Source organism: Pistacia vera, unplaced genomic scaffold (genome assembly GCF_008641045.1).
Source record: "Pistacia vera cultivar Batoury unplaced genomic scaffold, PisVer_v2 Contig276, whole genome shotgun sequence".
Taxonomy (NCBI): domain Eukaryota; kingdom Viridiplantae; phylum Streptophyta; class Magnoliopsida; order Sapindales; family Anacardiaceae; genus Pistacia; species Pistacia vera.
In genome coordinates, this window is record NW_022196086.1 from 997,450 (window position 1) to 1,013,080 (window position 15,631).

At 36.2% G+C, this 15,631-nt stretch overlaps 2 protein-coding genes across 2 annotated transcripts; one reads left to right on the plus strand and one right to left on the minus strand.

Moving 5' to 3' along the window:
* Window positions 1–84: 84 nt before the first annotated feature.
* LOC116133862 (DIS3-like exonuclease 2) lies at window positions 85–5,769 on the minus strand. The gene is made up of 7 exons (XM_031419537.1): window positions 5,661–5,769; window positions 4,737–5,113; window positions 4,556–4,609; window positions 4,385–4,453; window positions 1,774–3,996; window positions 1,043–1,114; window positions 85–950 (listed from the first exon to the last, which is right to left on the minus strand). Exons 1-7 carry the CDS (start codon window positions 5,767–5,769, stop codon window positions 537–539), a joined length of 3,318 nt encoding a protein of 1,105 aa, XP_031275397.1. The 3' UTR covers window positions 85–536.
* Window positions 5,770–11,272: 5,503 nt separating this feature from the next.
* LOC116133870 (G-type lectin S-receptor-like serine/threonine-protein kinase At5g35370) lies at window positions 11,273–15,277 on the plus strand. The gene is made up of 2 exons (XM_031419545.1): window positions 11,273–11,734; window positions 12,541–15,277. Exon 2 carries the CDS (start codon window positions 12,608–12,610, stop codon window positions 15,032–15,034), a length of 2,427 nt encoding a protein of 808 aa, XP_031275405.1. The 5' UTR covers window positions 11,273–11,734; window positions 12,541–12,607; the 3' UTR covers window positions 15,035–15,277.
* The last annotated feature ends 354 nt before the right edge of the window (window positions 15,278–15,631 follow it).

Genomic DNA, 15,631 nt, shown 5'->3' on the forward strand with positions numbered 1-15,631 from the left:
ATTATTTAACACTTGCATAATAACACTTGAGCATACTACAAATCTTAAAAAACTTGCCAAAAGGAAAAAAGCTAAAACAAGATGTGGCCACCCAAAACCAAAAATTATTGGGTTGCAGTCAAATAAGTAAATATAAAACACAAAATAAGCTGAAAAGCTCAGAGTCGACGCACTGGATATGGGCATATATTATACTGAAACTGGCCCCAAATAAAAAGCGAAGGCGAATTCCAGCGAGTAGCTTTTGTCAAAAACAGCCACTAAAGGTCAAGTCAATGAAGGCCCAACCCTTATTTACAACTCCCACCCGATGATGCTCCAGCATGAGACAGATTCACGTAGCATTGGCAAATGAAACCATAGATTTCCTTTTATCCTAAAACTCTATTTCAACTATACACTATCTTATCTACAACAGAGGTTTGATTATTCCGCACAAAGTACGGTGAACTTTCATCTCCTCAAGTAGGCTTCCGTTATTTGATCTCATCACTTCCAAAACACATTACTTGATTTCATCACTTCCAAAACACAATTTACCTCAAATACGTGCTCATGTAGAGCCGCACTCCAACATCAAGGGGTCCATCATCCCCACCAACAGCAGAAAGTGCCACAGGAATTGTTGAAAGGAGATTCACAGTCATGGGGAAAACCCCGGGATCAATTCCACAATTTGAAATGGGATCCAAATATGGGCGAGTTAAATCAGAGTCGCTCCCATTGGCTGCAATGCACTCATTAGCACTGCCTCCAGACATGCTCTGCTCCTCTTTTAGGTCGCAAGGTCTTACAAGCAATGCAACATCTTCAAGAGGCCGGTAATTAGTAAAACCACCTCTCCTACATGATCGTTTGTAGGTACATAAATTAAGCACCAACGCAGATGTAGCCTCAAGCCATTCTACTTTCAAGCCTTCAACTTCATCATAATATATCCGACGTTCAATCTAACAAAAAATGTGTTTTGCATAAAGAAAGACATTAACAATAAAGTTAAACAAATAAAAGAAAGGAGTATACAAGTTTCAGAACTACTTACAGCTAATTTGTGAATATAAATGGACATAAATCTCGGCCCGAGACCCAAAACTCTCGCTTCAGACAATAAAACCTGCAAACAGAGCAGAAGACAGTAAAACATAAAGCTTAACTATATAAGCAAGCATCAACATTACTAAAACACATGATCATAGAACCTTTCCCTACCAATGGCAACCACTCTAATTACTCAGAAAGTTCACTAACAAAAGCACATCAGCAATCCAAACTGTCAGTAAGCCACACACATCATAGCTCAAATGATCCAAGAAGAAGAAGAATCACCATATTATTGCAAAAATGGGAAAGATACAAATACACTAATGCAGACCACACAAGTACTTGAGTTAAGTAACCTCTCCAATGGCACTCTCTTTTATATTTAACCTTATACTCCCAACAAAAATAAATAAATATAACACCACATTACTCACAGTGCAGTCCAATATATGAATTTGATCAAGGTCTTACTACATATAAATTGATTGGAATCTTTTATTGTCTCCCCTTAAAATACCTATGTTTATATTAATAAGAAATCTACTCTCTCTTAAAAGGAATCTATTTCGACAACCACTGAAATTAATTCTAGTTATTAGCTCCTAGTACAGCCCCTGCCCGTATTAGCTACTCTATAAAATTAAAAAAAAAAAAAAAAAATTAAAAAAAATTAAAAAAGAAAATAAAAAAAAAAAAAATAAGAATAATATAAAAGCAGGAGGAGGAATGTACCTCTTTTTTCCTCAACAAAACCCACATGTAGAGTTTGTCACTAGCATCCTTAACATTTCTACAGGCCAACTTTCGGTTGTTGCAATGAGCAGCAACATCAGCAAGTACATCTGTGCAAGGAACCCCATGCTTTAATGCGGCGACTGACAATGCTTCCCTGCCTTCCATGGATTCTAGAGCATCTTTCTCATAATAAATGCCAGTTAAAAATCTTCCTTTCATTTCATTCCTTTGCTTTTCTTTCAGGAACTTTCTTTTATGGTTCCACAAGAACTCCTCAGCTTCTAAAGCCGCCGCCAATGTACGGTGCACTACAATATCAGGATAACGGCGCAGTGGTGAAGTGAAATGTGTATACAGAGGAACACCCAGTCCATAATGGCTTCGGTCTGCATTATCTTTGAAATCACCACTACAGAAGTAAGATGCCAACTGCATTGGTCTTGCAGCATAATTCATAAGAATATTAAACAGCACAGAATCATCCTTGAGCTTTTCCCGGAATCGTTCCAGCGACTGGTGAAATTGACCAGAGGAAGAAGTGTCCAATTCTAAACCATGCTTTTGACAAAACGCTTCAAACTCTTTAAGCTTCCGTATATTAGGTGCAGGATGCCTCCGCAATAAAGCACTCTCTGGAAAAGCTCTACAGATAACTTCAGCAGCTGTCCTATTTGCCAAAAGCATAAACTCCTCGACCAGAAAATTCGAGTCCTTCCTTTCCGATAGCATGCTGTCATATGGAGTTCCATCTTCATCACGTAAGAGAACAGGTTTGGAAGTTTCAAGCCGCAAAGCCCCACCACTAAACCTCTTCTCTTTCAGAGTTTTTGAAACTTCATGAAGACTTATAATAGATCTAATAACATCAGCCCACTCAAAATCGCCATACAACTGTGGAAAGCCATTTCCTGATGTATTAAAACTTTCTGCATCAATTTTACCATCAATAATATCCTGAGCAGTTTCATATGAAAGCTTGCAACAGGATCTTATAACAGTGCGACCAATCCAACGATCTACAACATTCCCAGAAGTGTTTAAATCCCAGAAAATAGAAAAAGCAAGTCTATCTACTCCAGGGTTTAGTGAGCCTAGATTCTCTGAGAGCAAGAAGGGCAACATTGGAATTTTACCTTGAAACATATACACACTATTTGATCGTAACTGAGCTTCTATGTCTAATGCTGTGTCAGGTAAAACAAAATATGACACATCCGCAACATGGACACCTACTCTAAAAATGCCATCAGATAACCTTTCAATTGATAGAGCATCATCAAGATCCGTGGCAGTTGACGGGTCAATTGTAAATATGCACAGATTTCTAAGATCTTTTCTATTATTAAATTCCTCAGGTGGCACCCTCCAAGGAACAGAAGGAAGGCAAGAGAGGGATTCCGAAGAAAATTCAGAACAACAAACTGCATTTTCATATAAAATCGCATTAATATGTGGCACCACTTCACCACCTCGTCCAAAAACACGCGAGACATGGGCTTGTGGAAAAGGACTTTCTTCACCCCAATAAAGGATTTCTGCAGCCACCAGCTCCATTTCAAAAGTAGCATCACCTCCTTCTAATCTTTTCTTGATGCAGTCAGGTAAGTCTTTCACCAGGACCATCATTTTTGGAAATTTTGGATCAGTGGGAGTAAGTTGGATACACTCGTGTTTAGAAATCAACCCACCCTTCTTTGTCATTTCTTCTTTGTACCCATCCCTGTAATTAAGCCATTGGTTAACATTAAGATATCCAACAATACAATCTCGACGAGGAGAGCTTTCAATGATGGCTAAAACCCTGCCAGTCGGTCTTTTTAATGGATTTAAACTAATAGTGGCAGACAACCTCTCAACTGCATCCAAAACATCACACTGCCGACTAGAGGAACCAATATATGTAGAATCTGAAGCAGCCAGGTGGTGTCCATTAATGTAATTATAGCATGCTGGTTCAAGACTTTCTGGATGAGAAGTTTCTCCAGGAGAAGAACCATCCTCATAATGGAAATCTTTCTCGGGAAGCATTGTACAATTTGAATTGACATGATCGTAACCCAGATCTACTTTATTTTTTCCTTTGTGGATATCACCATGTTTTTCACTTGCTTCAGAAAGCAAGATACTATCTTCTGCCAGGGCCGAATTGTTTGGAAGACCTTTCATCTTGGTCCACTGTGATAAAGGATCAACCTTAATCAGCACAACATCTCCTTCCACCTATGAAAATAATGTTTCAACAATTAAAAAATTTCCCCAACACAAAAGAAATATATCAAAAAACATCAAAAATATTTTTATACACAAGAAAAGCACCCAAAAGAAAAGAAAAAAGCACTTCATCAAGCATCTTGAAATAAATGTCAATCGACCAAGGAAAATCATTCAATCATTAAAAGCTTAAAGAGGATGGAAAAGAAATGACTCGTTCAAACAATGAACATGTAGATCTTAACACCAGGAATTTTCATACAAAAAAAGAGTACCAAACAAAAATTCCATAAAGTTTCTTGACAGATATGCAAATCAGTGCTATTACAAATAAATAAATAGATTAAAAAAATTCAAATAATAATAATAATAATGCTGTAAACAATTCCAGACTTACAGCTCTATTCTGTGCAGCAGTCCCACTAATAAGAACATCAGTTTGTACTCCATCAATTTTGCAATAGGCCTAACAATGCAACGACAGAAAATGCATAATATTGAGCCAAAAAGAGAAAAAAAGTAGAGTAAAACAGGCACTAGAAAACTTTAGAAAAGGACTAATACCAACCTCAAGTCGATTGTGGGCATTTACACGAAACAATGCTTTTAAAGCATATCCTTTCTGCCAGATATAGGGGAAGCCCAAACAAAAAAAAGAAAAAAATGAGCTTATGGGTATTCAAAAATTGTATATGCAAGTCAACATAAATTTGAATAAGCCTTAGGCGTTTAGAATCAGTGGTACGAACCTCTAATGCCTCATTAACTGCTTCTGTGGACAAATGTGGAAGAAAAATTGGACTCTGAGCATAACCATCCCCATTTATATATTCCCAGCAGTCACGGGCAGACGGTGTGGGACACGACATTGAAACTGTTTTTCCACCAAGATCGGCAGGCAACAGATGATGCATGCTGCCTGCCTCAACCAAGTCTTGTTCATTTATATGCATTGTTGGCATTGAACTGAAAGCAACGTCAGATGCTCTAGTTGATTCTTGGTCATTGGAAGGATGCAAGTCCAGGACATGCTGCCTCGACGATGAGTAACTCACAAAACTCTTTTTGTTACCATTTTTTAAGATCTGTGTAGCTTCACCATGTATTTCACTTATTGAAGTAGAAGCTGTTCCAACAATTAGTTAAATCAAGAAAATAAGAAACATGAACAAAGGTATGCAATCTAAATCAGGATCAAAGAGGAATGACATAAACAAATTGCACTAGCTTCAGCAAGACCAACCACATCACCGATGTTAAAATCATCCAATCACGGTAGATAAATAAAACGTTGAAAATTCAATAAATAAAAATTGCCATGTGTATAGACAAATAGTTAACTCAGCTATTCAATACTAAAAGTAATAATGTTTCCACGAAAATATAAGGCGGTTATCCTCTAATCCCAGCAGACCCTACTACCAAGTATTGACAAAACTTAACGTAAAACGACAGAAAATATAAAACTTGCAAAAAAAAAAAAAAAGAAACCCTGCTAATCTACTAATACAACATTTCAACAAAACTAAAAACGTAATTTTCTATCTGTTCCGGAACTGCTTTGAGTACAGAAAAATAATTCACAATAATTATAACCAAATATGCAGCAAAATAAGTTATCATACTGTTATTGATGAAATGATTTGTGTACACTCATGGACTCGGCCTTTGACTATGTCTTCTCAACGCTAATCTAGGGCGGCTAGATCGACGATTCTTCTTCTTCTTCTCCTTATCAACACCATCCTCAACAACAGGTTGATCAGCAGCACCTCTCATCATAATTTCAATAAAGATACTCGAAAATGCAAAGTTTAGAAATAAATAAACAAACAAACAAAAAAAAGAAAGAAATAAAAACCTAAACCAGATTAAAACAGTAGCATCTTCCGATTAAGGTAAAAAATAAAAATAAACGGAAGAAGCAAAGACAAAGAAATATGTGAATCTAAAAAAAAAAAACTAAACAAAAAAAAAAGAGAAAAACAAGAGAAGATAAGAGAGAAGTTAGGGTTTTATATAAGTGGAATTATGAACAGAGAGTAAATAAAAAGACAGTAGCGAAGAAAAGGACGTCATGATTGGTCGGCGTAGACATGGGGCGCCGACTGTCGATTCCTTTGTCTTTTATTTCACTTTATTTTCTCTTTTTTCTTTTCTTTTCTTTTATTTTCTCTTCTTCCTTTTAAAAAAAAAAAATATATATATATATATATATATTTTGAGAAGTGACTAGTGAGTAGAGTGAGAAGTTGGGGTCGCTGGATCTGGTGACACGTGTAATTTCTATTTTGGACTTTTATGACTTATAGATACTAACTTGCGCCTATTGGTTCCCAGCTACCGCCACTGTCTTTCAAGTAAATAGAGAGATATTTTAGCAATGGTAAAACATTTTTAACAAAGCATTTATCAGATATTTATTTGATTATATCATTCTTTTTTTTTTTAAATTCAAAATTCGTTTATTTCCTATCAATCGTTTGACTTTAAATTTGTCATGTGTCTAAATTCATATGTTTATTCCTTTATTTTCCTCTAACTTTATGGTTTTTTAGCTAACCTAACTTCAATCCCAACAACAAAATAAATAGCTTTGACTCTATCTTTTTGAATTTAATAAGCTCGTGTAATAAACTGGACCCAAATAGTTAAAAAATTTAAACATTTTAACTTTATAACATTTATAATAAATGTTATATTTAGTTCATAATTTTAATACAATATCTTACAATAAGCTAGTATTCGATATTAGGTTTATACAAATTAATTTAGTTGTGTCGATTATAATTTATAAGGGTAGATGGCATGAATGGGTAGTTTAAATCACGTACTATGATTAATATCCAATAATTTAATGTGGTTAGTAAAGGAAATTAATGGCTATTATTGTTCCTTGCTAATAAGTATAAAGTATAAACCGAAAGATGAGACTACAAACTTTTTGACTTTTCACTAGTCCATAATCATGCAATTCAAAATTTTGGACACCAACCATGATAATATTAAGAGTAAACGACTTTTTTCCCACCCAAATAATGACTTAATGAACTTTCCCTCCCATAGACTTTTAAAATACCATTTTTTCACCTCAAAAAAATACATTTCGATTCTACGGTGAACGAAGAGTCAACTCGATCCATTTTTTAGAACTTTTGAAGAAAGGAAGTTGTTGAGTCTTTTGATGGTGGAATGTTGGATTTTGGTAACCGTGATTGGTTAGAATTTGACTTGAGAAGGGCGACTGCACAAACCTTAATCGTTCGATTGCCGACAATTAAAAGGTTGGCGAGAGTAGGGTGATACAAGCCAAGGCGAACACTGCCCAACTCGCAAAAATTATATTGGGCTTGAGCCTGGCAAGTTCCATAAAATGAGGATCAAGATCGAGCTTGATAATATTTGTGAGCTTAAGTTTGGTTCGTTTAGCTCGTTTATTACTCGAGCACAATTCGAGCTCGAGCTTAGCTTGTTTAGCTCGCTCAAAATCCAGGTCATTTTAAAGCTCGTTCTGAAGCTCGAAATCAAGCTCGTTTAGGAGTTTTATATACAAAATTACAAACTGGAATGGAAACCAATCAAATTACACTTTCAATTGAATTCAGGTTGAGATGTTCACAATTATAGAATCCAGAGGAGAAGCTTGTTGACCAAGATTTTCAAGATTAAGGATCCAGTACATAATACATATAGATAGGGACTTTGGATTTGTCTCATTCATATTCACAATACAATGCAATAGAATGGCCAAGCCAACTGCTTCCAAATTCAACAAAAATCAACACAATATAAAATTAACCCTAGATTGAACAAGGATTGAAGATTGGTATTACACAAGTTACAAAACAAATACCTCTTACTGANTACATAATACATATAGATAGGGACTTAGGACTCTGGATTTGTCTCATTCATATTCACAATACAATGCAATAGAATGGCCAAGCCAACTGCTTCCAAATTCAACAAAAATCAACACAATATAAAATTAACCCTAGATCGAATAAGGATTGAAGATTGGTATTACACAAGTTACAAAACAAATGCTCTGGATGATACTATTCGAGAATCGAGAGAGACAGACGAAATGAGATTCGATATTCGGGCTTTGCAGAAAATCAGATTTGATATAAGAGTTGAGACTTGAGGAGGATGCTGAGTTCTTTGATTGGTTTTGGGGTTGGGGTTGGGAGAGTCTGTGTATGTGTTTAGGAAATTAGGGCTTATAGCATCATTTGGGATTTTAGGTATTTGGGTGTGGGGGGAGTTTTAATTAAATACGTGAGCCTATTCAAGCTCGAAAGCTTGATAAGCTCTCGAGCCTTATAAGGCTCGCGAGCATGTGAGCTGAGTACCACTGTATTTGGTACTCGGTTTGTTAATGAACCAAAGGGTTCGAAATGGGGCTTAAACTCAATCTTCACTCGAGCCAAGCCTAAGTCATTCGTAAACAGCTTGACTTGGGTACACCTATCGGGATTAAGGTTTGAGAGGTTTTGATGAGTGATGATCGATAAAAAGAATAGTGATTGTATGAGGTTGTAACGATGTCGGAATCGACTGACGATTGGTGGGGTCGGCAGTAAAGTGTTATTAAATGTGTTTTTTTAGTAGAAAAATAATATTTTAAAAGTTTTGGGGTGGAAAAATGTCATTCAACTATTATTTGGGTGGGAAAAAGCCATTTACTCTTTATATTAGATATCATTTAATTTGAGCATGATCAAGATTCAAATGGGTTGGCGTGCAACATAAGAGTGACATATTTTTGTTCATTGGAACTCAAATACTAGTAACGTACATAAATCGTATAAAAATAAATATAATTTTTCTGATATTTATAGATATGCAATGCCGAGTGCCGACCATGTGAATCGAGTCAATTGACAATATTTTGTACAAGACATCATGCTATAACAATTGTCATATGTCATTGAAGTAATACCAAAAAGTCAAATAAAAAAACTAAATTTAGCTTCATTAGCTTTGTCTTCCCCCTATGATACAGGGCACCCCTATATTATCGCTTTCAGATGGGCTTTAAAACCCGTTGGGCTTCGGAGCTTTGATGTTAATGGACTTACTTTTGGACCCTTAATCAAAATTATTCCTTCATTATATGAAAGATTATTGCCTATTGTTTTTGCTATTAATTTAGGAGTATTTATAGGCAAACTTTGGATGTGAACTCAAGGGATTGGCCCGACGGTTAAGAAGGTTTGCTTTCTTCATTGATTTACTGAGTTAGAATCTTGGGATCACGTATTACATTTGTGACTTATTTTGAAATATTGAGTTTGTAGGATATTCAATAGGTCTCGAAGATTATAGTCGAAGTATACGTAAATTGGTTCGACCACTCCGATTATTAAAAAAAAAAAAAAAGTTAAGATGTGGTGTGAATTTGTATTGATACAAAAATTAGGTGTGGCCGGCATGGCACTGCTAAGGCATACAAGAGAAAGGTGAAATTTCAAAATTTGATATAATGAAGAGAGCATATCATAATCAAAGAGTCAAACTCTACCTTCATCTTAACTATTAGATTATATATTGGAACACTCTACATCAGGAGACAAAGTCAAAATGTGAACCATAAATAAAACAAAAGTATGTAATTGACAGTTGCAATTTTTTAATTTCAGAACCTTTAAAATATGGATTTATTGTTTTTAAAAGAGTTACATATTCAGCAATCTGCATCAATTGATTCTTTAAAAGCTTGCATTTATATTTTTATACTGCCCATGTCACGATGGTCGGTCACTTACTGCTTACCACATATATTCTCCTGTTTCTTGCCGTTCACTCTACGTAAACACCGGTTGTTACATGAAAATGAGCTTTATGCTTTTTACAAACTTTAGACTTTCAATGATGACTGTTTGTCTGGGCTTCATTTGAATAATTGCATCAGGCCCAGCTCCTACAAATTCTAAATATTCGGGTGCATTGATACATTATTTATACTTATATTCTCAAAATATTGTTTGGTACATTATTTGAGAAATATTAGTATATTTTAATTACTTTTAGATCTCTTAAGTTTATTAATTTTATTAAATACCTCCAGAAAAAAAGTTTAAAAATTAACAAAAACGCCCCCATCCAGGCACCCACCCATACTTGCCAGTTTCTACCAATTCACCAATTTCGGTCGTCAACGGTGAATTATGATTTCATAGTAGATTTGGCCGAAAAAGACTATATCGACACCTTACCGCTAAATCCGACCGGTTTGCATTGTAACGCCATTTTTCGGCCAGATTCCGACGGTGATTGTCGGAATCTGGCACTGTGGTGGGTGAGGGTATTTTTGTCATTTTATAAAATTTTTATATCTTGGGGTGTTTAGTTAAATTAGCAAAGCTAGAGGGTTTTTTGTAAATTTTTAAATTTTACCTCATGATGCTCTCCTATTCAACTACCAAATATTATTCTCAAAATCCTATCCAAAATAATAAAATATAATTAAGAATTAAATGAAAATGAAGATTTTTTTTTATTTTATCAATGCGAGTGTTCGGATGAGCTTACACATATTTCAACAAACTTTTTAGGATTCTAAAATTGTCAATCGGTTAAGAATTATAATGACCACCTCTATTAATAGGTAAGAGGATTTAGATTAAAGGGTTCATAAAACATTCTTTTACTGTTTTTTATCATCAGACCACTAAACCGGTGGTTGCAAATGAAGATCGAAGGCAGTGAGATACACTGGACCGTTCAATTTTTGAACCAAAATAAAATATCGGTACTTCACTTGCCAACTACCTGTTTAGCTACACTTTCTTAAACCATTCTATTGATTTACAATCAGTTTCATATAATCTCCTCCCCTCACGAAGATAATTGCAAATCAATGGTGTGATAGATTATAATAAAACATATTTAGCTGTAAGAGATGCTTCTTGTTGTTGCCCAACTTTGATTTAATGGGTAGAAAATTAGAAATATTGATAATGGATTTTGGGAAGATTTAAAATGAAAAAAATTTGATTCTCATCGTTGCTGAGAATTTAATTGTACATGTATGATTCGATGGAATAAATTCAAAGCAATTAGGGTGAATTCATTTATACATAATGATATTCTCATCTTTGAATATAGGGATGAAAATTTGCTAATTATGATTTACCATGTTTGTAATGCTTGAACTTTGAACCGCATATATGATATAAAGGTTACTTTTTAACGATATTACCCAACAATTTCAACATGTAAAATGTCATCAATTGGTACCTATTGTTGTCTTCTCAAAAACAACCCAATTTCCCAACTCCGTAATCACCGAAATTCACCATACCATTTCATTTTCAACTCGGTTCCAACTCAGTCTCTCACACTTTCACTCTCCTACACTCTCTCAACTCGTTCCAACTCACTCCAGAACCGAGTGTTCTCCCTAAACCCAACATCTTTCTCTCAAAACAATCCATTCAAAGGAAATTACAGACCCGTTCAAGAACTACTCCTTCTCTTCACATTCTCATTGACCCTTCTTTTCCTCCGGCTCTTCTCCAGCGCTCTTCTGTCAAATTTCCCTCTTCGTTGGCGAAATCTAGTGGCTTTCGCTCAAAAAAATGAGCCCAAAACAAGAGCTTATCCTCCACATTTATGGCAAGCAATTGTTTCTTATGAAGACAAACGGTTCTTTTCCCATTTTGGGGTCGACCCAGTTGGGATTGCTCGTGCAATTTGGTCGTTATCGGCTCGCGGTGGCGGGAGCACAATAACTCAGCAGGTAAATGATGTATTTGTTTTGTGAATGCCAAGTGTTCGATGTTTTAACTCAATCAAGTCGGCATTTTTTTTTTTTTGGGTGTCGGTTAGTGGGCATTGTTTACCTTTTATGTTCTCTTTTGTTTATTGTGTTGTTTATCTGGGTTGTCGTAAGCAGTGGTTATTGTTTATGTGGTGTTTTTGATGAATACTTGAGTGAATAGGATATTATGAAGAAAGTTTGAAATGTGTCCTAGTGCATGTAGCACCAATAATTTTAGACTAAATAAATGCCTTTGAATATTGAGTGTTGTTTATTGTAGAAGAATATAATTTAAAAAACATGGGTTTAGTTATGCATATAGCATTTTGGAAAAGGGAAGATGATGAAAAGGAATAAACTAGAGGAAGAAAGAGGTCTTAGTGCATGAATCACCAATCTTGTTAGAATAAATAAAGCCTTCCTCAGGTTTTGACTGGCACTAAAAAAATTCAGAACTTACATCCCTAGCTGATGCTAGCAACGAGTAAAAGATTAACTCTATCTTACGGCACCAATCAGGGTTTAGTCAGTGTAGAGAGAGATTTTCATCAGTCAACTCTAGATGCAGAAACTGAGTTGGAGAAATGATCTGCCTTCAGCAGTTCCTCTACATCAGACCTTTCTTCTCATTCCTTTATGTTCTTCTTCCCATCAATCCTCTGTATGGAATTCTTCTTATTATTTGCTACCAGTTTCTTCTTCCCTGCTCTTGTCTCTGGTATTACTTTCTCAGAGTTCATATATCCAAATTTCACTGCTTCACATTTTCAATTTATTGACTATAGTGGGGCCTTCTTGTATACTCGTAATGGAACATTTAGAGCTGCTATCTTCAATCCTGGAGCTCAGCAAATGAACTTTTACTTGTGCATCATCCATGTTGCATCCAACACCATCATCTGGTCTGCTAATCGTGATACTTCAATTTCAAGTTCTGGAAAAATGTATCTTACACTCGAAGGAATTACAATTTCTGATCAAAATAGAAATCTCAAATGGTCAACTCCACCACTGAGCTCATCAGTGCATGCATTACAGCTGACTGAGATGGGTAATCTTGTTTTACTTGATCAGTTTAATGGCTCTCTTTGGGAGAGCTTCCACCACCCAACAGACACAATTGTGATTGGACAACGCTTAGCTTCTGGGATGTTACTATCTAGTGCTGTATCAGATAACAACTTTTCAACAGGTGATTATAGCCTTACACTTAGAGCTTCAGATGCAATACTACAGTGGCATGGACAGACATATTGGAAATTGTCAATGAATACAAAGGCTTATTGGAACTCAAATTATGTGGTGGAATATCTGGCTATTAACCGAACGGGTCTCTTTTTGTTTGGTAATAATGGATCAGCAGTGGTCATTCAGGTGGCCTTATCACCTTCCAACTTCCAAATTGCTAGGCTTGATTCCTCTGGCCAGTTTACTGTACTTGGTTTATCTGCTGATGGCTTGGAACAGCAGTTTGTGGGGCCCGATGATGGTTGTGAAATCCCATTCATCTGTGGCAGAGTAGGATTGTGTACTGATGGAACTACATCCAGCTCCCCTACTTGTTCATGTCCAACACAATTCCATGTAGCTTTACAGAATGCAACTGGCTGTGTGCCAAGTGACGCTTCTCATTCTCTTCCAGTTGCTTGTCAATCAACCAGAAATGGTAGTCAGTTGAATTCATCTGTTGTTTCATATTCAGGGGTCGGCTATGGGATGGATTACTTCTCTAATCATTTCTCTGAGCCTATTAAGTACGGAGTAAATTTGTCAGTTTGTCAAGATTTCTGCTCACGGGAATGCTCTTGCTTAGGAATTTTCTATGAAAATTCATCAGGTTCTTGCTATGTACTTGAGAACGTGTTGGGCTCCATTATGTTGGGCAGTGGAGGTGATGTTAATCTGCTGGGCTACATCAAAGTTCTTATTGGGCCTACTCTAACAAACTTTAATCCTAACAATGATTTGAGGGACCAAAATCAAGACTTTCCAGTGGCTGCTCTTGTGCTCTTACCTTTCACTGGGTTCTTTCTGTTAATAGCTCTAAGTTTCCTCTGGTGGAGAAGATGGAGACTCAAAAATGCTATGGATGAGAAGTTAGGCCACCGGAACTCACTTTCCTCTGGAGACCTAGACACCTTCTACATCCCAGGCTTACCTCAAAGGTTTGACTATGAAGAGCTTGAGGTGGCTACTGATAATTTTAAGTTCTTGATTGGATCAGGCGGGTTTGGTGCTGTATACAAGGGTACACTGCTTGATAAAACTGTTGTGGCAGTGAAAAAGATCACAAATTTAGGTGTTCAAGGGAAAAAGGAATTCTGTACTGAGATTGCAGTTATTGGGAATATTCACCATGTCAATTTGGTCAAATTGAGAGGGTTTTGTGCCCAAGGAAGAAAATGCCTATTAGTTTATGAGTATATGAATCGTGGCTCACTGGATCGTAACCTCTTTGGAAATGGTCCCGTTTTAGAATGGCAAGAGAGGTTCGATATAGCACTTGGAACTGCACGTGGACTTGCTTACTTGCACAGTGGTTGTGAACATAAGATCATCCATTTTGATATCAAACCAGAAAACATTCTCTTGCACGATCATTTTCAGGCAAAGATCTCAGATTTTGGGCTTTCAAAGCTTTTAACTCCTGAACAGTCTAGTCTGTTTACAACAATGAGGGGTACTCGTGGATATCTTGCACCTGAGTGGCTTACTAACTCTGCAATTTCAGAAAAAACTGATGTTTATAGTTTCGGAATGGTACTGCTTGAACTTGTGAGTGGAAGGAAAAATTGCTCGGTACGATCTCAAAGCCATAGCTTGGATGACAGGAATAGTAGTGGAGTTCACTCGTCATCGTCATCAGCGTCAGGACTTGTTTATTTTCCACTACTTGCACTGGAAATGCATGAGCAAGGGAGGTACTTGGAGCTTGTGGACCCCAGGTTAGAAAAGCGAGTGACAAGTAAAGAGGTGGAAATATTGGTGCAAGTCGCTTTGTGCTGTGTTCACGAGGAACCAGTATTACGGCCAAACATGTCCACTGTTGTTGGCATGTTAGAAGGAGAGATCCCTTTAGGTCATCCAAGACTCAAGTCTTTGAATTTCTTGCGCTTTTATGGGCGTAGATTTACTGAGGCGTCTATGATAGAAGAAGAAAATGGGCAAAGTGATGTTATGTTTTTTGCGCAAGCAGATGCTTCCCCCACTAGCACTAGAATTGGCTCAAATACTTGTTTTTCTTATGTCTCTTCACAGCAGGTTTCTGGCCCAAGATAAGGTTTAGTGGATGATATTTTGGGAGCTCTGTATAGTTTATTGGGGATGAATTAATGGTCATAAGGTGCACGTGGTTCAAAGTTTAAATTGTTCATTTTATTCAATTTGTACTTCACAAAGTTCAGGGTTCAATGGATGTTTATGATATGTATGGCTTATACAAAGTGTTATTTGGGTTGAATAATTAGAGTTAGCACCAGACTATAAGTTGTCCATTTATTTTCTATAATAAATATTTTTCCATCTGGAAGTTATTATGTTATTTCTACTCTAGAGTTAATTGCTATACTTCCCTGAGTTTTCATTGAATAAAAACATCCTCCCTCAAGTAGAAAATAACAATTTACCCCCATATTCACTGTTCCGTCAGGGTTTCATCATCTGCCTAACACACAAAATTAAATGACAGTGGTAAATTGTTATTTTTGATACTTGAGGGTGTAAATTAATTTCATGAAACCTAAGGCGGGAAATGGTAATTAAGCATAGATGTAGTGGTTCAACCAGCCAGTTTGATATTACTGTTTTGTTCCTTAGATCCACTTGATGCATTGATGTAGTTCAGACATAATTTTTTGAAAGAAAACCATGACTTGT